Here is a 20,807-nt window from a genome sequence, read left to right on the forward strand (position 1 = left end):
AGTAGCGAAAGGAGAAACGCGAGACCAGTTCTTGTCTAATTTGCCCTGGAGCAGGGGCCGCAAGTCGGTTCTTGCTCTCTTGCAACGGAGCTAGAGTGCTTTCAATTCATTCTGGGCTATCTTTGTCTTTGTTGCGTCATGTGCGTCTAAGGACGCACCGGAAAGCGACAGACAATCTGCTTTCCCTATCTGTCGACCGATGCTGTACCTTAGTTCCGGCTCTGCAAGACAGGATACCTCGAGATACTGCCAAGAGAAGTAGTGTGCCACAACATGAGAAAGAGCAAGAAGGGCTTTGTAGAACAAAAACTGCCGGATGACCTGACCGCCGTTCTATCGACAAACATTATTTTTGTCGGGGGGCATCCCCGCGTCATCCACCCCCCCCGGGGAGAGCTAATCAAGCACCGCATCTACTTAAACAGAACGTAATTCACTTCTGGCACCAGTTTCTCTTTCCGACCCAGGAATCGTATCACCTTTCGGCAGCTGGAGACACAGCAGGCTGCGTTACGCTGCTTACGGCTATGGCTCCAAGCAGCCAGCTACCCATTTTGAGTCGCCGGATGAAAGAAAACTCACTGCCGGTCGCGCGGGCCCCACTCCCTTGAGGTACTGTGTTTCGACTGCTAATATCCGTCTTCTGTAGTTGGCTGCCTCGAAGTGACTAGTACTTTTTGGGAACTGCAGTTTCGCCGGCCCTCCTAGGCAACGCAGAGAGAACGGAAGAGTCACGGACATGAGGGTGACTTCCCGAGGTCGACCTTCCCCTACGATGTCTAGATGTTTGGCCCGAAGCATGCCCGGGTGGCGAATTCGCAACCAAATCGTAGCAAAGGGGCGGATGTCAGTGTTGCCCTCGAGGGAACGGGCGGGCGGGTTCGTTTGCCGGCAAACTGTCCAGTGACGAGATTCGCATTACGCCGTTTTCTTCCCTTTTCCCAGCTCCACCCTACCGGCGACTTCCTCTTGTGCCTTTCCACGCGGTCGTTCACGGTCTCCAAGGGGTACTGACGAGTTCGGTACCCCGTGTGTCTGTTGGTCCAGTACCATGAAGTGCACGACCTGCTGACATTCGCTGGGCTGGCGCGCCGTTTGCCGGCGACTGGCTTGCCCGATCGTGGTTTCTTGTATCACTCCCTGTCTTCGCCGATTGTTGTGTGACCGTGGGCGTCGACCGATCAAATATCTTTGTTTTGGTGTTGGCTGTCCACTTATTTTTAGTGAGGACTCCCCAGGTTCCATCATTAAGCAGTTCGGAGAGGCACAAGTCTGCAGGATACTTTGCTGGGGCCTGCTCCATCTTAATGATGAAAGCGCATACTGCCCAAAGCCAGCCACATACAGGCGACAATTCTAGTTTTGACCGTTATGTCTGGACACCAGGTGTCCATCCCGCGATGGGAACTGCTGCCGCGGGCAACGCCGTGGCGGGCAGTGTCTCGCGAGCCTCTCGTGACAGCCCCGAGGGCCATCGCGGCGACGCCCCGACCAGTGGAACTTCTGTTGACGAGGTCCAGTTGGATGACGGAGGAGAGAGTTTGCACCTTGAAGACAAAGTCAGGAGTTACAAAGGAGACGACGCTGCGACCGTCACCCGGCTGCACCGCCGGCGCTCAGATGGTCCGTGCCGGTCTCCGCTGACGGAAGCCTTTCCCCAACGCAGCGCCCTGAACGACTCTTCTGCATCGCAGTCCTCAACTTACGACTTCCACCCCCGCCCCCTGGACGAGCAAACACTGCCGCATGAAGCGGCCTACGACCTGGTCGTGGACACCTCAGAAAAGCGTCCTCTGTCCTACGGAGAGTTTGAGCTGACAGACAACGCAGCAGGACCTGCCTCAGACGCGAGCACAATGTTGCTGGCCAAGCGTCGCCACGAGGCCCTACCAGACAGCTGGCGAGACTCGCACGGGGGTCTAGCAGACGCGCCGAGGCGAGATGACGTTCTGGGTTGGCGTATCAGTAAGCGCGATGCGAGTGTATATTGTCGGGGGGGAGACGGAGGGGCGGAGGATGACTTTGACCTGGGACCACTACACAGCGACGGAGCTCTGTCACGGCGGCGGATGCAAGCGACAGGAAGAAATTCTGCACCATGGGCGTGGAGCGATCTCTTCTGGCCGTTGAAAATGCTTCCGCGAAAGCTCTCCGAGCTGAAGAAGCGCTCTTCAGATGCGATGGATAGAGCGTTCAGCAAGCACGCTATGCTGGTTTATGACCACGCTTGGAAGTTTATAGTCATTTCTACTCTGGTCACCGGCATAATGGCGTTGGGTATCGTGTTTCGCAGACACGAAAACGATATGTACAAGCTCTATAGCTTCTCGGGCGCTCCGAGTAATCTGGTGAAAACAAATCTTTTGAAACACTTTTCACCTGTCCGGACGACTTACATTGTAGCATTCAGTTCAGAAGGTCACATTACGAAAGAAAGCCTGCAAGGCCTCAGTGATATCGATCAGAAGGTCAGAAATCTGACGCTCGACCGCGACGCTGTGACACTTGACGAGTTTGGAGATCCACTCGAAAGGCAGAAGGGCTTTAATCCTCAGAACTTTCCAGCGAAACTTAAATTTCAGGATCTTTGCTCACGCGACTCCTGGGGAGACTGCAATGTCATTTCCGTATTGGATCTTTACACCTCTCCTCGTGTCTGGGGAAGACCAATCGTATCAAGAGAGTGGCCTGTAGTCGTCAACATGAGGACAAAGAAAGCATACAGAGCAGATGCCATGTTGGGGAACATGACGGTTGTGGAGAAACCCCAGGGAGACGACTTTGTTTACATTATAAAAAACGCAACGGCTTTTGGGATCCGGTATGATTTTCTTGGGGAGAACGGTTGGCAGCACTACAGCGCGGCCCTCGAGAAGGAAATCGAAAATGTCGTCAGCAGCTCCTCGATTCCTGGAATGCAATTATCACTGAAAACGGAGCGATCCATCAGTGATGAGCTGGGCAGATCGTCGGCATTGGGCCGATGGGAAATGCTTCTCCTGACTATAGCTGTTTTTGTCGTGCTAGGATATACAGTACTAGTCAATACAACGCTCAGTTACCGAACGAAGAGCTTGCCCGGGCTGATGGGCGTGGCTTCAACTCTAATGGGGTATGCCGGCGGAGCAGGATTCATATACTTTTGTGGGCTTCATCACACCCCGCCCGCTGAAGCCACTCCTTTTCTTGTCCTGGGCATCGGTGTCGATAATGCCTTCGTGTTGATCAATTCCTACAGCTTGACATTTCTCATTCCCGATCCTCGGGAACGGATCCGCCATACGACACGCGATGCTGGACTTTCTATCACATGCACAACGATGACTAGTGTAACAGCGCTTATTATAGGAGCCGCCTCTCCGTACGAGAGCATAGCGATGTTCTGCGTTATTACGGCATTCTGTCTGTTCTGGGGATATGTAATGGCGCTTACCTTTTTTCTCGGCTGGCTAGTTCTTGACTGCCGCCGAGAGGTGGCCCATGTGAAGTCTCAAGCGCGGGCAGCTGGCTGTCTCGTAACAGATGGAGTCGCCTCGGGGGATGTCCCGGAGAGTCAAAGAGACGACGCGGCCGGTCCTGAAGGTGTAAGGGCGAATCCACTCACTGTCGAAATCTCTGCGTCTTGCCGTTCAAGCGCGGTGCTACAGGCCGGGGTGGGGGCCACTGGAAGCCCGTCCCATGAACTGTGCGTAGCGGCAGAACGACCGCCGTCGACTGCCGAAGCCGCTCGTCATTCATCAGACGGGGCAAGACAAGAATTGGCAGACATAGCTCAAGAGAACGACGCAGATGCGACCAGAACCCTCGACCCTGCGTCCGGTTCGCCTCCTGACGACGCGCTCGTTCGGTCTCACATAGCGGAAGACGGATCACCGACAGAACGGGAACAAAAACATACCTCTCCCCGACCTTCTTGTGCCCCAAGCGAGGTTTCCTTCAAAGACAACGCGGCAGACCAGGCGGCCCTGCTAGAGCAGTTCGGCAGAATGTCAACATTTGGCCTCGTTTCTCTGATGGTTTTTCGTATGGACCACAAACGCGCTCTTAAGCAACGGAAACGACTTCTCGCGAAGAAGCGCAAGAGAGACCTTGTCGCTACCAACCAGCCTGCATTGACGAGGAGTCCCAGCGTCGCAGGGAGGAAGACCAGGAAACTGCTTCATTTCTTGCAGCGACTCTGCTGGCACACAAGGAAGCCCGCTGCTGCGGCTAGTGAAGATTTGCTGACGCTGGAACGGCTGAACAAAGTTGAGCCGTCTCCGTTGACGAATGACAGAACAACCTCCGACACTTCTCCACACAGGTAGGATATAGCTGAACGAAGAAAAGGCTAACACCTCTGGGGAGAAGGCTGTCAGCCCGGAGTGGCGTTCTCGGTGGGCAGGGCAGAATGTGGCAAGCCAGGGCGCCAAACGGACGCATGCTGTGATGATATGTTGGCCTCACAGGCAGGTCGAGCAGATTCTGGAAGAGCCAACTGAGCCTGCTGGGGCGATGCAAATTCTCCTTCCTGATTTTTCTGCTACGGAGCACTCGGCCGGCAGCGCGAGTGGCGGGCCAGCAGCTAGGCATCTCACAGTCAATGATGATGAGCTTGATGAGTTCCTTGATCGGCACGTAAGAGAACCTAAAGGAAACGTTGGTCGTTTTGCCCGAGCATTCCTCATCAACTACTACTGCAGGTGAGCATCGGCGAAAGAAAGGCGCCGAGGAGTGAGGAGTGGAGCATTAACCCATACCGTCCAGACCTCACTTTCAACTGAGTGCCCCTCTACTGTGAAGGCTAACAAGCGTCTGGCTCGTACTCTAGCAATAGACGGACGTGTCGCAGCCTGCCTTGGTGCGTCGTGTGTTCGGATCCCTCGGCAACTGGATCTGCTGCGGCATAACGACCTCCGTCTGTGTGCGCTAGTCACTGGTCCCGGAGCCCTGGCTTTCCATGGTGACGGGATACTACCCGCAGACTGTCTCTGCCGTTACTCGTACGCGAAGCTCATCCGGCATCCACATGAGGCAGGCACGAATCTGAAAGAGTCCCCACTCCATCTTGTTTTTTTTAGGTGGCTAGCGTCAGGGTGGGTGCAGGCTCTCATTATCCTTGGCTTTGCGTTGGTGTGCGGTATCTCGATCTACGGCTTCACTCTGATTGAACCGGGAATAACTGTGGACGAAATATGCCCCAATGATTCATATCTTCGGGTAAGTGGCAAAGACCACCCACTTGAGGACTTGGGGGGAGAGGGTCTTGTCAGGCTGCTGGCGAGCCGGCTTGCAGAATGGTAACTGTGCGTTAGCTCGCCTTTCTAGGAGCCTTTGGCCGGCCACTGTAAGCCTGCTGTCCTGAAGCGGCCAAAGTCGTACACTGGCACCGAGGGGACTCCTTCTGCAAAGTGAACTTTCGGGACTGCAATACGCATCCCCTGGCAGTCACTTTTGCCGGTCAAAACAGGAGTTCGCAGTGAGCTTACGTACGCGGTGTGCAAAAGCTGCCTACGCTGTCAGATCAGTCGGACAGGCACTGAAACGCGGACAAGAAGCAAGGATGCGTGGTGCTGCAGGTTTTCTTCGACGTCCGCTCTACGTACTTCACCACCTTAGGCGAGGAAATCACAGTTTTCTTTGCGGAACCGGAGGCCTGGGAATTTAAGGTGGTTCAAGATAAGCTCATGGAGACTCACGAGTCAATCTATCTCTCCCGCCACGCAGTGGCCGTGCACAACGGGATGTATGAGTTCCTGAAGTTTAAGCAAAGCGAGCTGGTTGACGGAGACAAAGATCTCTTTACTAGAACGTAGGGCCCTCTGATGCACACGCGAAGTTTTTGTGAAAGCGTGTCGATCGAACGGGCTTCTTATAAAGCCAGGTGTGCCCGAGCTCAACGGAGTATACGTCACTTAGGCTTACGAACCGTGCAGTGGTCTGGTATGTTGTACGCAACTGTTTCCGTGCGGTTTCTCGTTGCGCTGACTCCGGCAGACTTGGGTGGTTTTGATCCTTCCCCTCCAGTTGTCAGCTCTATGTCACACGCACTCTCTCTGCCTCGGTTTTCACACTGAGTCCTGGAAGCCTCCACCTGTCGCACTCAGCCGGTCTACGCGTGGGCGGTAGCAGTCCCGAGCGAGGACCCTTTGTGTATCACAAACCGGGACGGTGAGGTCGGGTATCCCATAGCAAGGCAAGACAGCGGTTAAGATTGGTTCGGGTACCCTTATATTGCGTGTTGGAGTTTGTATGTGCAGGCTATACACGTGGCTACAGACTGATCTGGTTGGAAGACAGTTTCGCAGTTACTTCAACTTTTCTTTTGCACCCCAAAGTCTCCCTGCGAACTCGCCGTCTGCTGCACTTGGGACCACGACATCGGGGGGGCTGCGGTATCCGACTTCCCTCCTCTCCTGGAAGTTTGTCTACTGGTTAGTTGCGACGAACCTGAACCGGAATGAAGCAGCCATACCGGGACGCGCCAGCTGCATCGCGCTGCTTGTGCAACCGGCGCCCTGCACAGTTGGTGGCGCAGGTATTTCAAAAGAAGAGCTCCTTACCTGAACGAAAGCGGCGGAGCTCGGGAAGACTGGTAGCGCTGAAACCTAGGGCCGACTCTGAAGAGCGCCGCTCAGTAGCGTGGTAGCTTCAGCGTTGCAGCGTATATTCTAGTATATGGGACGTTGACGTGCGTCACCTATTTCTCCAAGTGGGCTCCACCGGGCACCTCACCATGCATCCTGAATCGGCTCCTGCTATTGTTACTTTTTATATTTGCCTGCAGGATGCCCCACATGGAAAACACGAGCGTTCTTTACGAGTGGCTTCAGGAGACTCGGTCGATCCTGGAAGGAGCCCAAGAGTATTTTCACGGAGAAGCGTTTACCCCCCTCGCCATTCTGTGGGAGAGCGATCCGCATATCCTGAAATGTACTTTGACGAACCTCTTGTACGCCCTGATAGCCATCGTTATGGTAGGACGGATCCGTCAAGAGCTTGCCGGGGTGCCTGCATTGCTGCCTGCATGGAACCGGACTTCTTCGGTGATAACGCAGTCCTAGAAGGAGGCTCTAGAAAAGGGGCAGGAAATAAGAGGGCCGTAGTGTAGAGTGTATCAGCTTTTGTCCAGGAATACAATCTCGAGAAGTGACTGCCCGCGAACCGGTAGCGTTTCGCTCGCGCGCACCGTTCTCTCTTCTTCGTGAAGTGGCTGCGGTACTATGCGTACGTTTCAGACAGACTACGGTACCATTGTGCCTTTGAGGAAAGAGGTGCTAGCGACAAAGCTCTCCTGCAGATTCTTGGTCTCCGGCATGGTCTGTTCCGACAAACGCCTACGCTGTACTGTACCCTACATTGTAACGTACGGGAGCCACACTCGTGCACCGCCGGCTCTGTCAAAGTTTCTGAGACACATGACCGAAGTTTCGAAGAAGCGGGCACGGGTTTGTCTTTTCCGTCGCGCAGATGACCGTCCTGCTCATCCCCAACTTCTTGTCGATGCTCATTGTCGCCGTCATCGTCTTCTTTGTGGATATGGCCTTGTTCGGCTTCATGGCTATCTGGGGCCTTCGGCTCAATATGCTTACCATGGTGATATTGCTTCTTGCTATCGGTAAGCACAGTTGGGGATTCTGTCTGACCGCGCATCGCCCCAATGCATCGGCTACTTGGTCGGTACAAGGTAAGAAGTGCTGCGAAACGCAGTGCACTCGTACTCGGTGCCGGCGTGTCCCTGTATCTCGCTAGTGAGAGCAGCGCCGCTCTTCTCTTTCGCTCTGCAAAAAAGACTTTGGTCAAGGCGACAGAAACTTGGGACGCCCGGAAGCCGGGTATCGCTGAGCCTCCTCCAGGCCCAAACGCGACCCGGCAGGTATTGTTTCGACCTAGCAGCCAGCGTTGTCTTCTGTGCGACAAGGGAGTAACTTCGGGCCACGAAGTAAGCCTGCAGCTTGGCACTTCAATAACCCTAGCCAATTCGTGTCTCAATGTCTTGCAGGCTATAGCGTGGACAGCACAACTCACGTGCTGAATGCCTTCACGCACTGCTGTGGACGTACCCGAAGGGACCGGATGAAGGAGACTATGGTGCTCATCGGGAACGCCATCATGAACGGCATGCTTTCCACTCTCCTGGCCGTGTTCTTCCTTATGGGGTCTGACAAATTTGTCCTTGCTGTATTCTTCAGAATGATGATTCTGGTGGGTGCCCGGCTGCGTGTTTGACCCTGGCGATCTCGCCAGAGCAGATTACGATTTTTGCCCCGTCAAAGGTAGAGCGGCGTGATCAGAGGCAGAGTCCGGCCGGGGGTCAGGTGCCCGCCATGTTAGATGTGTGAGTGTTTGCAGGTGCTGACATTCTCGTTTGCCTTTGGCTTCGTTGTTCTGCCGGTCTTGCTCCTCTTCGTCGGTCCCATGCCCAACAATGAGTTTGTTCTCCAGTTTGTGGACATTTGCAATATCAAGCTGCGTCCTTCACGCCCACAGGGTTTACGCTCACTGGCGGCCCGAAGTGGCGCTCACCGGAAAGTCCCAAGTACTACAGCGAGCACCGGCAGCAGCAAAATCTCTTCGCTCATTGACCGCCGACTACGACGCATTGGTCCTTCCGAAACTCCCTGTCAGCATGAGTTTCTAGACTCGTCCATCGATTCCCGGAATGGCGGAGCAGAGGAAAGAGCTCCCGCTGTTGACTGCTGTGCTGAAGCTTCCCCTAAATTGTTAGCTTATCCGGCGCTCCGGCAGTCAGCTCAGTGACGGCTCGGAGAGCAGGCTTGACAGTTCGCCATTGTGATATGAAGTCCCAGCCGCGCTGTTTCTGCAGTTCGTACTTAAGGCGGAGGAGTGTCCCACATTTTCTTAAGCCGTCGTCAAGTATGGTTCTCAAAGCGTGGGACTGACAACTCCGCGCTCTACTTGAGAGAGTGACCGGCACTTTTATGTCGGCCTCCTCGTCCATTGAACGCTCCACAGATTTCTGCCTGTTGGTTAACTTCAGTTTTGCCTCCTGTTACGAAAGAAGATTTCTCAGCTGCACGCGCTCAATAGCCGTGGCAAATGCGTTCTGCCGGATTGAGTGCCAACCAAGACTCGTTCGCTGGAGTAGCGATCCATGGTAGTGCACTTTGGTGAGGTGCGAACATTCTTTCAAAGTTCTCATTCGTGGCGCTGTCGAAGGGCTGCAACGGCGCCCGAGGTTTCGCGCGACACAGCTCTTACGCGTCCCCTGGTTCAATCCGCCGAACCTTTGTTGCAAGCTCTTTCTTGCTCATGAACCCTCACGGCCATAAGAGGAACAGGGTGAGTCTCAAAGGAACAGCTGAATGAGAGGAACTTCGTATTTGCCAACGTCGAAGGCGGGTACCGCCACACTGGAAGTCTTGTGCATATTTCTGTCTCGCTTCCAAGACAGTACAAACCTAGGCAGGTCCACCTCTTTTGTCGATCCACCTGGTCTTCTTCCCTAGGACGTCCAGAAAGCACGCAGACGGCGGGAAGAAAACAGGAACACAACAGACTCTCCCACCCGAACTTGCCGCGAGTGGTGTGAAATTTACAGAACACCAATTGACCCGGTACGTGGATAGTGTTTTTCGGAGAACGCGAGAGCGCGCTATCCCGCGCCCTTGAAAGATGCAAGACAAGTCACCTTGGCCGGTCTAAGCAAGCGCCTCTTCTCATGTAGATTGAAGATGGACAGGCAAAGCGACCTCACAGCATACTGTCCTCGCCCACGTCCGCGATTGCGAGTATCTGTCAGCGAGCCGACATTCCAGCCGGAAAGTCCTACCCCAACAGCAAAGCGCTCATTATGCATCACTCTGTACGGTGAAAAACCGCGTATCCCCCTCCCGCAGTCCGTGAGGGCCACTAAACGAAACGCACTCCTGCGGCGTTGAAAGGATTTGCCTCACGCTGGCAATGCACTGCAAACTGCTTACAACCCCGGCGGGTCACTGGCCCTTCGCTCCGTGGCACAGAGTGTGCCTTCCCGCTCGCCCCATAGTTTTCTCAACCCGACAGATTATTCACTCGCAGTCCGTGGCATAGGGTCCAACCTTTGCGGTCACTGTCAGTCGTCATCCTTGCAGTGCCACAGAACACGTGCAGACTGCTGCAGATCCAGCTTCCTTCTCCCCTTTCCGAAAGCCTTGCAGAACTACGGGAAGTCCATACACCGCAGTAGTCTAGAAAAAAGAACCAGTGGTACCTCAGTGAGTATGCACTGCTTTCGCTATGCCCGATGGTGTGGGATGTGCTTGTCCATTGCTTTTTTCGTTAGCTTCATTGACTCAGAAGTACCAATTGAAGTCTCCCTCTGGAGCGGGCGAAACCACACGTGCAGCCACAAGCCGGCACTAAGAAAGAACCCTCCGCAGCGCTGCGAGGTGCACCAGCAGCTCACGTTGCACCTTTCGGCAGCTGCGCTAGGAGGGTCAGCTGTTGTGCACAGTCGGAAAACTAGGACCCTTCCTCCGACTATCCCCGCCTCCGCAACTGGCTTCAAGCTAGACAGTGGAACAAAGCAAAAGGTACCATTCTGGTCACTGAACGGTCCAACCGGCAGAAAAACTCTCCCGCCATCCCTCCACCACGGTACTCCCCCGGGAAAGGGTCACCTGAACTGTGCCGGCGGCGCCTCCATCTGTATGCCGAGGGCTCCCCTCCTCTCCAAAGCTCTTTGCTTAGAATACTCAAGTCATCAAATCAAGATGTCGAAATTGTCCTTCACCTCTCCCTTCAGGTCCACCCCGCCCGAGTCACCCCAGTTCCACAGAGAGCTGCCAGCCGAAAGAAAGGCGTCCCGCCCCTTGGCCACGTCCTTTTTGCCTTTCTTCCCGAAGTAAAGAGGAGAAAAAGTGTAATTTTCCTCAGGTGATCCTTTCCGAACATGCTCCAGCCCGCTACTTCGGGTCATTCGCAGGAAATCTCCGTTTTCAGCGGCTTCGACCTGCAACCGGGGACACGCATAACTAGACTCAGAGTGCGTAAGACCGAAGAAGTGAGCGCGGACGTGAGGTGCACTGGACTGGAAGGACAGTGTTTAGGTGCACCTCACGTCCCCACTCAAAACCCTGCACTTCCACCGAAACTGGATGCGCTGCATGTTATGGCGACGGCTTGAAACTGCATGCTACACTTTCGCTAGCAGTTATCTCCGTGTTCTTGTACAGTTTCATAAGGCATCCTGGCTCCCCGCGGAGATGTATCTGCGGAGATGAAGTAAACTGAGCAAACCAACACCAGTTCCAGGACAGAACCACGGGAATGGACCTTGGCGCCTACACGCGGTCCCCGGGGACGCCCTTGATCAGATACATGATACTGTTACGAGTATTCTGGCGCCTAAACGAAAAGAACACCTACAGAAGAAATCACCCGAAGGGCAAACAGAGCGAAGACAGAAAAGCAAACGTGCCAGTCTTCCCGCACATGCAGCGCTCGTGGGTCCTCAGCTGTACTGACACATTCCATGTTGATACTCGGTCCCACTCGAGGTGCCCGTTCAACTGAAACACCTATCGTTCACAACTGGTCCCCACTGCAGCCCGAGTCTTTCTATACACAGCCTAGCTGCCCTTCATGCCGCAAGCCCAAAATACTCCCCCCCCCTCCTTGGAATCTGGCGGCATGTCCTCATGATCTTCATTCGGTCAGCAGCGACAGATCATACTCCCCCCCCCTCCTTGGAATCTGGCGGCATGTCCTCATGATCTTCATTCGGTCAGCAGCGACAGATCTTCCAATTCTTCTTAGAGGAAAACTGAAGCTGTGTTGACGCCCGACCTTATTCACGTCACCACCAGTGTTGGTTCTTTATCGGGGAAAGGTGGGAGAGCGACAGTCTGACTCTCCAGTTACTACGGTAGCGCGTTAAGTAAGAATGGTCAAACCTACCCTGGTGACACGGATATAAGGCTGACGAACGTTTCTCCCAGCAGAATGCACAGGGAGATATATGGAGAATACTCATGCTCGCATAACTATCAGCTACCCCAGGCCATCTCTCTAGTGTAACACTCTCCCCACTGTCAAGAATAAGTTATGTAATGAAAAGAGAAACGAATCACCGGCAAAAACAAACTTGCGTTAGTTTTCCCACTGACGGCTTTTGGTGCAGGAACGGTCAAACCACAGGAGAGTCTATTGTACTCCAACCCTCTCTTCTTGCGAAGTTCTGACGTCGGACTAGGTATGCGCCTACCTGTAGAGACTGCCCGAGAAATAGTGTTTGGAACCTTGTACCTTCCTTGAGAAGCTTCGCCTTCCAGGAACCATCAGAAGGCAGTATTCCGGCATCCTGGAGCTTCTTAGACCGAAGAAGTCGCTGTAGATTTGAGACATGCCTTATAGGGTCAGCTGTAGGTAGCATCATCTCATCTAATTCCATCAACAGACTTTCAATTTCCTTCCGATGTTTCGCCCTCTGCTGTTCAAGAGATGTCTGGCCCGAGAGCGGCAAAGTGGCCACGAAAGGTGACTTTCGTTCCATTGAGGAGGATGACGATGAAGAATCCCCCGTTGAACGGCTACGACCACGAGCAGTGCCATGACGACCGTGGTTCGCGCCTCCTGGAGCCTTCTTACGGCCAGCACCTTTCCCTTTTTCATTGTTCGGTCCTTCTAATTGCTTTGAAGACAAGTCCTTCATTGTAGGCAATTCACCCGAGGTCGATCGTTTTGTTGTTGCTGGTCCCCCTCTCTCCACCGCGGATCCGCGGAACAGGCCTTCATCGTCTTTCATCAATGCATCGAGTTGACCTGACCGCATATAAGGTGACACCGCTGCCTTCCCTAGCTTTTCTTGTTTACCTCGCATCTCTTTAGACTTTGTTGACACCTCAAAACTTGCTCCCGCTACTACCGACGATGCTAGGACACCCGCCGATGTTTCCTGACTACCACTTCCACCACTGCTACTATCGCTCAATTGATCGTCTAGAGTTCTCCCTTTGTTGTCCGCCTCTGATTTCTTCACCTGGGGGACCAAGAGTCGCCCCCTCTCTCCACCGTCTAGCAGACTGCCAAAAAGCCCATGTAAACCGCGGTGATCATCACCGGAGGTCTCATCACGGAAATAGTTCCACAAAGCCTCGGAAGCTTTATAGCGATGTCGCAGTTCATGGCTACTGCGGCATTCTTTTTCAGATAGGTCTAGTAAAGCACACTCCAAGTCCAACATCGGATCAAAGAATTCTTCAGCTGACAAACGTAGAGTACCCCAATGAACTCCAACAGCAATTTCTGCTTGGACGTCTTTGAACATCTTCACTGTCTCCCACGGTTTAACATGTTGGTACCGTAGATCTGCATTAGGTTCATAAGCGCCGATAGGTAAGGCAGCTAAGTGAAACGGCCCGAGAATTTGCCCTATCTTCTTATATTCGTCAAAATCGTCCCTCCAGTACGCTGTATCACCGCCGTAGAAGAACTTATGCTTCGGGCCTATGACAGCGAATCCCCCCCACAGGGACGTATTATGGTCTGCTTTTGACGGTGATCGACCGGACCAATGTACACCTGCGGTGAAAGTGAATTTGTATGATTCAGCGCGGACATTCTGTTTAATCCAGATTCCGTCACTACATATACGTCGACCACGTCTTAAATGACAAGATAATGTACGGGTTTCACCCCACGAGAACTCGAAGATACTAGCTGCTGAGCACCCCTGCTGTCGTAGAAACCCAGCTACTCCCTCTGGTACATACCAGATAAGACGTTTGAACTTCTTCGCATACCTGACACACAATGCTCGGACATCGCCTTCCATGATATGATCCTGGTGATTATGGCTTAACATCACTACATCTATATCTCCAGGTAAGGTTTCATATGTTGCAGGTGGTCGACGCAGCCTTTCCCCTAACGACCCACACAACGAACTAAAGTAGAGCATAACGGTACGGAGCCATTCACTATATGGTCCTATAAGATCGGCTTCAAACATGGGATCTATCAAAATCTTCAGTCCGTCAACATTGACTAAAGCACTTGCATGCCCAAGCCATGTAAAACGTATACCAGGAGACTTGTTCACGGATGGACTTCCTGGGCCTCCATACTTATCGGAGAAGCGAGGTAACACAACAGGTAGAAACTGATCTAACACATTGCGATCTACACGCTGTGAATTGCGATGATTTTTTATCCACTTAGGAAACCAACGTACTTGGTCCGCCATCAATCGTAAATTCTTTCTTTCAGTGTCTGAGAAAATCTTCCAGGGGTATAAAAACTGGCCATGAACCCGTACTGCCCGTGTCAGGTGACCAGGACGTACTGCGTGATCTAAAGCCAAAGCAGCTTCTGCGTAGGATTCTTCAGATAACAATCTTCTACCATGCTCCAACACAACATGAGCACTGGTAGGCACATAGACGGATGGAGGCGCATCCGTATCATGAAAATGACGCCGTAGAAAAACACCACCGCCTGCACGAGGAAGTCGTGGCAGGGCACCTGGCAATTCAAGGGGAAGAGTCGATCTGAAGTTCGGGGTTTCTGTCCATCCTTCAGCTAAGAGAAAATCCCGAAGTTCACTTGGAGACAAGAAGTCAAAAAAATCTTCTGAAGAAGACGAAAAAGCATCAGGATGAGGATAACGGTAGCGACTTCCATCAGTAGTCTCCTCTCGTGCCGATGTAGCCAGTGAGACGCTTCTATGACTGTTTCCCACTGTCCCCGTAGGGACCAAAGCTGCAGACGGAGCCCCCCGAGAAGGAGTCGATGAAGGCGACGGAAAAACAGATGCAAAACTAGAAGATTCGACTGCCGGTTGTAGGTGCAACGGCTTCGATGGGCTAAGTGAAGAAGGAGAAGAAAAGGAAGAAGTACTAGTACGAGAGATTGAATTTGGCGTGTAAAGACGAGGAGGGCTACAAAAGAGAGAGAAAAAAACACCGACCGTCCCACGTAGAAGCTCCAAGAAAGGATGGGAATGGCCGTGAGACACAATCACAATGAGAGAAGTCAAGGGATTGTTGGGCCTGTTACGTAATATAAGTAGACACAGGAGCATACATACAAACATGGCACCAGCCAATCCAACGAAGAATCTAGATGACGAATAGTTCAAATATTCTTCATGCGTCTTCGACTGAACATCGCGAGGTTGACGTAGTATCGCCGACCTTACTCCTGCTTTTCTTTCCCCTCGCTTACGATTCCTTTTCTTTCCGTCACGAACTCCAAAAGTATAGAACCTGCTATGCAGATTACCGGTAGGCTCTTCACAACGACTCGTTGCTTCCCCACCTACAACGCCGGGGCCATCACTAACCCAAACCAACATGCTTGGCAATAGAATGGAAGAGATCCTCATCGAAGCCTTTCCCCTATCATCTTTATTCTCGTTTTGGCTAGCTGTAATTCGAGTCGTCTCCTCCTCTTCCCTGGCCACCGGTGTTTCTGTGTCTTTCCTCGTCATCGTCCGTTTCTCGTCAAAAGACGGAGGAGGCCCGCCCATGTTACTCACTCCACACGCCGGACCGCAGACCGGAGCAGGCATTAGTAGAAGCGAGCAATCGGTCTCTGGATGCCGTATGATCGCAACATATAGAACCGCTCGCAGCAGATACAGCTCCCGGCCGCTTCACGCTCGTTCATGCTGCGATGTTAACTAGGACGGATCGTCGAAAGATAAAGAAATTTCCACTTGACTTAGAACCCCTATCGTTTCATGCTCCATCAGTGGAAGTGATGCTTGTATGTCTTCTCGCTTTCCACAGTGGGAGACGGCGGACCTGGCGTTTCATTGAAGAAGGGGATGCAAGACCTGAACAGCACCTGCTTCTACAAGAAGACTTGTCTCGTAGATTGTCACGCTTGAACTTGCGAGACAGACTCTCATCAAAACCGTTCGCCTTGTGGAGAACACAGACGTCTTACGCTTCAAGTAAAAGAAGAAAGGAAACCTTGAAGCGAATAATCGTACTACCCCCGTGCCCCCGCACTTCCTACTCTACGAAGTTCCCGCTGGACTCACTACCACTTCGAGGAGGCACTATTCTCTCTATGCATCCACGCCATCGTCGGATCATGAACGTAAAAAGTAAAACCGACACCATCTTCGCTTGGAGCGGCTACACTGAAGTCTCTGCTGCTCCAGAAAAGCCGACAGTTTTGAATGAAACAACCTCGCATTCCACCAGCCGCTACGAGCTAGTTGACAGCCAACCGCCGAAGAGCCAGCAGAAGCTACCGAACAATATAAGTCGAAAGTAAAAGGGGAACCAACAAGGCGTCGAGTTACGAAGGAACAACGATACATAAAGCGAACACTCCGCTGAGTCGATAGGAGAGCATATCTCTCTCACATGCAAGAAAGAAGTAACACGGGACAACTTGGCCACCTTGAAAGAGCTCGCACTCATCAACTGCAACAAGGAAAAAATACACAGGACAGCTGGAAAGGAAAAAGGGAAACACGGGGGACACAAGTTTCTCAGTGGAGTGTTTGAGGCCTACGTTGACACAACGAGCTACAACGGATATACCATAGTTTGTAGTGTCGCTGCGGTCGCAGGGTGCCGTCCTGGACTGGGGGTTCTCCAAGAAGAGCGGAAACCGGAATTCCCGTAAAAGGCATATCTGAGTCAATGCAAATTCCTTCTTTTACTCATGTATAAACTCGAACCTTGCAAGTTCCCATCGGAATACCGAGAAAAATCAGAAAGTGTCACGGGCGACCATCCGGGGGGAAGCCAACGCGTCGGTGCCTTCCTCGCTATTACAAGTTCACAACAAATCAGCTCTCCACATGGAAAAAAGAAGGCATCCTTACCGTCCCCTGTCTGTGACGTTCAGAAATACAGAACAGTGTATTTGCAAGACGGGGGAGACAAAGGGGAAACGGAACATCGACTGCGAAGTCTCGGAGACAGTAGCATGACTTGAATGCGTCGCAACCTTGACTTCGGCCACTGGGACCACGAGGGGCACGACCAGGCGCGACCTAGTTTCAATATTGTTGTGTTTCGTTGAAGTGCCCGTTTCCCTAACTTTTTTTCAGGCAACGAACTCCACGTGGAAGCCAATGCGTCCGTTTCTGGACGGGTTTTTGTAACACTGTAGCAGTCAGCCCGACGGAAACGTCGTCGCCGACCACAGTCAAGGCGACTTACTATGGTCGGAGACGACCTTTCTGTTCCCAGAGAGGTTGGACTATCGAAGAGCACTCAACAAAGCTTGATTTCCAGCCATGAGTATGCTTCACTAAGATCGTCGTTTGGCTAGCCATGTGCACCCGACTTAGGAGAGGTCATGTGATGTCTTCTTACGCAACCAGTAGGCATGGCAAGTTTTCCATACCAGCGCAACTGCAGACACTGCTCGCAATGAAGGCAGCACGTCGCGGAGAGTAGAGACGAGAGAAAAGCGGGACGTTGCTTACTCTGCCCTTTTCCATAGAGACTTCTCATAGCAGTAGGTGAGCTGCGATGACAGTTCTTTGGTGAAAGAGTCATCAGGTTGCTGGCGTGTTCGCTTGCTTCCTAGTGGGCCACAGCAGGCGTTTTTGCAACGAGGCGTACCGCAGATATGTAGGCCGCTTTCTCTGACAAGGTCTTGCCTGTGTACGTCGTCCGCCTTTTTTTTTCATAGCGCCGCTCCTTCGTTACTTCCGCTGTCCTAAATGGCCGGAGCGCAAGCTTGAAAGAGGTTCATCTTACGCTTCTTTCTTTCTGAGTATTAGCACGTAAGACAAGGTCATCCGTATGTGTGCCCGGCTTCTCGGTTGGAGTTCTCTGTAACCTCTGTGACACGGCTCGACACGCCGCGGAAGGTGCGGTGTGTCGTGCCGTGCTCCGTAGTGGTTGTTGCGTGTCAGAGAACTTGTTGGTTCCAGAGTACACAAGAAAATAACGCGACCACATTCAAAAAGACCCAGGAACATGAAGGAACAACAAGAAGAAATAACGGAAGCACGAACGAAGAGGGCGGAGCGGGTATACGACATGCGTACTGCCAGAGGGTGAAAGAAAGTCAAGTGCGAAGATCGGGTGCGCGTCTGTGTGACAAGCGTGAGTGTGGCGAGTGTGAGTGTGAGAGGAAGAAGCCGAAGAGAACATGTGCAAAGACCAGAGTCTCATTACAGCTATACTAGTCTAACTTGGTAAAAACATGGTCAAATAGAGCAGCGAAACCTTTAGTGTCTGAAAGGATTATGTCACTACGTGCGAGCGTTGGGAACACGTCCCGAGAGCACGGAACACACGGTTTCATCACAAGGAAGACGAAAGGCCCGAGTTCGTCACGTCTTACAGTGTCTCTGCCCAACTGCCGTTCACAAAGTATTCGAGGCAGGCGTGAGCTCCTATACGCCCAACAATCGCTATCCGATCGTAGCCCCTAAGTGCTGCTTAACGAACACCTGCACTTCACCTCTTCAACCAGTCGTCAATTCCTAGAGTCACACGGTTCGCGTGCAAGGAGCTTGTTCTTCCTCTTCTTTTAATGAGAAGACCTCGCGTTCTCTCTCTGTGAGGCTGCGCAACCTCACGGCAAACTTTCCGCTCCCGCAGAGCTCTCCACTCCTCGCTGGGCTACCTCTTTACTTAAGCCTCCCGTGCCTAGCACCGGCATAACATCCACTTCCTGTCGAGTAAGCGACAGGTCCCCGCGCTTTCCTCCCTGCGCTGTTGCTCTTGACATCACGCTTCGGCCAGTCGCGCTCGCCGGGCGGCAACAGGACGCAGTCGGTGCTCGGAGGCACGGGGGGCATATTCCATGTACGGTTCCTTGCGGTGCGTGTAGCCTCCCTGTCCGCGTCCGCCTCTGACCACGTGTTGCCCTCTGTTGTCCTAACATCCGGCACTCGTAGGCGGGGCAGCGTAGGCTCTGCTGTCGCGTCATCAGGGATGTCCGACAACTTGAACTGAGTCCGGGTGACCTGACGTTCTTCTCTGGTGACAGCGTCCCGTACCTTGTACGTGATTCCCTTCGGGCCGTCTTCCATGGCCATCCAGGGACCCGCATACATGGGAGTGAACTTCTCCGGGGAACCGTCCTTCTCAGGTAGCGATAGCCTAATCGCGACAACTGAACCCATGGGGACTCTGGACCCGTCTTGATGGATCGGGTTTTTCTTTCTCGCGTCTTCTCTCATCTGCGCCTCATGGATGGCAACACGAGCCACGAACGGTGTATCCACAACTTACACGTCGCATCCGAGCGAGTCTTGTCCAAATGACGTTGTAGTGGTAAGACTGCTTGCCGTCCCTGCGTCAGAGAGAACGGCGAGACTCCTATTCCCATGTGGCGTGTTGAATGGTGCTCGACGGCGGACACGTACAAGTCCTAGCCGTGCCCCTCCTCGTTCACAACAGCAGCACGAGCCTTCTGCAGCGTTCTCATGAATCGCTGAACGTAGAATTCCCTTGAGGATGATGAGGGGTGCTGTATATCTTTTCCAGTCCGACTGGTACAGAAGTCTCGCAGCACGCGGCGACAAACTGCGGTCCATTGCCAGACAGAAGCACTGCTGGAGCTCCATGGTGTCGTACCCACTTGTCACGCAGGCACTCAACGACATATCATCAGCTTTACCCACGGCAGCCAAGTGGGTCTACCTGGTAAAGCGGTCAGGAAGAACGAGAATAGTCGTCGCACCTCTGGCTTAGGGAGCGGTTCAAAAAGATTCATGGCAATTCTTTCCCCGGCCAACCTTCGGGCAATGACCCGATCGGAAGAATCCTGCGCCTGCGCGCTGCTGATGCAAACACTGCAACCAAGTTTAGGGTTTAGGCCCGGGTATCGAATCCAAGTACTGCCTGAGACAAAGTGTCTCGGGACACGCCAACTGAGCCTCTTTTACCATCGTCTCACCCGGAGGAAGCGGTTCCCAGCTAGTCTTCGCTGTTAACAACTCATCACTTGTGCAGATTTCACTCCCTTTTCACTCAAGGGGAGGCTAGCCGTCAAGACATAAGGACTAAACCTGCCTAAACAGCTTATCCAACCATCACCGTCCCTTTCTCCTAGACTGGTGGTGGGGGAGTGCCACTGTGATAATGTTGTCGGGCGACGAGCGATGAAGCTAACACCGTGAGAGGTTGAGGGAAGGGAAAGGGACGCTCACAAAGCTGGAAGCGACGACGTCCTTCCTCTACCTTGATTACAAAGAAAACGGAGAAAAGAAAAACGAGGAAATAAAAACCCACAAGAAAGGAACGCTTTTCCTATCTCCCGGATAACATTAGAATGTAGGTCCGTAGGGATCGGTCGAAACGAACCTCTACCCGGCAATGGCATCGGGTCTCGACAGTGCGGGAGTTGACTGCCCGCCAGTTTTCTATTGAAGCTGATCAAATAGGTGCACCTTGATTGACTCCCCACAATCGAGAGAATCGATCTTTCACAATATAATGAATTGATTAGACTGAGTTAAGTTAAGCACACTCACCACAAAATTGATTCACTCCGCGCACAAACATTGGCTTACGGAAAGACTCTTAGTCCACAAACGATTCACGCTCGACCGCAAAAGTGTGGGAACTCACTTAACTCGCTGGACGTCTCCGCCAGTTAAGTTCCAGTTAAGCTCCTGTAGAGTTTCCATTCGATCTTCGAGCGAGTGGCGCCCAAGCTGTGTGCTGTGTTAAAACTCGTGAGAAAACCTGAAACGTTTGCTTGTTGTATGGACTTAACTCCCGATTCAATTAATCTATTTCGATCGTGGAAGATCGATGGTCTCGATTGCGGGAGGCAATCGAGTTGCACCTATTTAGCCAGCGGTGGTAGAGTGTAAAAAAGCTAAGAACGAGACGGGCCACTGCCGAAACTGTCACAGTGGCCCAGACTGGAAACAAGGCAGAGCCAAGGCG

The 20,807-nt window shown here is 52.8% G+C and overlaps 4 protein-coding genes across 4 annotated transcripts; 2 read left to right on the top strand and 2 right to left on the bottom strand.

Moving 5' to 3' along the window:
• Positions 1-1,051: 1,051 nt before the first annotated feature.
• CSUI_008309 (patched family protein) lies at positions 1,052-8,739 on the top strand (the record flags this gene model as incomplete). The annotated part of the gene is given in 10 exon segments (XM_068068443.1): positions 1,052-1,056; positions 1,229-4,303; positions 4,449-4,682; positions 5,061-5,199; positions 5,559-5,791; positions 6,767-6,956; positions 7,450-7,597; positions 7,982-8,160; positions 8,172-8,315; positions 8,332-8,739. 10 exon segments carry the CDS (start codon positions 1,052-1,054, stop codon positions 8,737-8,739), a joined length of 4,755 nt encoding a protein of 1,584 aa, XP_067919581.1.
• CSUI_008310 (n-acyl-phosphatidylethanolamine-hydrolyzing phospholipase d family protein) lies at positions 6,186-16,886 on the bottom strand. Its single transcript, XM_068068444.1, has 2 exons — positions 12,188-16,886; positions 6,186-10,933 (listed from the first exon to the last, which is right to left on the bottom strand). The coding sequence occupies exons 1-2, from the start codon at positions 15,491-15,493 to the stop codon at positions 10,685-10,687; spliced, it is 3,555 nt and encodes a 1,184-aa protein (XP_067919582.1). The 5' UTR covers positions 15,494-16,886; the 3' UTR covers positions 6,186-10,684.
• CSUI_008311 (uncharacterized protein) lies at positions 10,226-10,861 on the top strand (the record flags this gene model as incomplete). The annotated part of the gene is made up of 3 exons (XM_068068445.1): positions 10,226-10,230; positions 10,265-10,514; positions 10,727-10,861. 3 exons carry the CDS (start codon positions 10,226-10,228, stop codon positions 10,859-10,861), a joined length of 390 nt encoding a protein of 129 aa, XP_067919583.1.
• A 1,061-nt stretch (positions 16,887-17,947) lies between the features above and the next one.
• CSUI_008312 (uncharacterized protein) lies at positions 17,948-20,462 on the bottom strand. Its single transcript, XM_068068446.1, has one exon. It carries the CDS (start codon positions 19,088-19,090, stop codon positions 18,536-18,538), a length of 555 nt encoding a protein of 184 aa, XP_067919584.1. The 5' UTR covers positions 19,091-20,462; the 3' UTR covers positions 17,948-18,535.
• Between the last annotated feature and the right edge of the window lie 345 nt (positions 20,463-20,807).

Source organism: Cystoisospora suis, assembly GCF_002600585.1.
Source record: "Cystoisospora suis strain Wien I chromosome Unknown contig_4617, whole genome shotgun sequence".
NCBI lineage: Eukaryota > Apicomplexa > Conoidasida > Eucoccidiorida > Sarcocystidae > Cystoisospora > Cystoisospora suis.

Excerpts from the sequence above, each read along its gene's own strand:
- CSUI_008310 (XM_068068444.1), bottom strand. The coding sequence starts at position 15,493 with ATGCCTGCTCCGGTCTGCGGTCCGGCGTGTGGAGTGAGTAACATGGGC. Across the intron at positions 10,934-12,187 it reads TTCTCGGGCAGTCTCTACAG|GTCGAAGCCGCTGAAAACGG; the intron begins GTAGGCGCATAC and ends CCCCGGTTGCAG.
- CSUI_008312 (XM_068068446.1), bottom strand. The coding sequence starts at position 19,090 with ATGAGAGAAGACGCGAGAAAGAAAAACCCGATCCATCAAGACGGGTCC.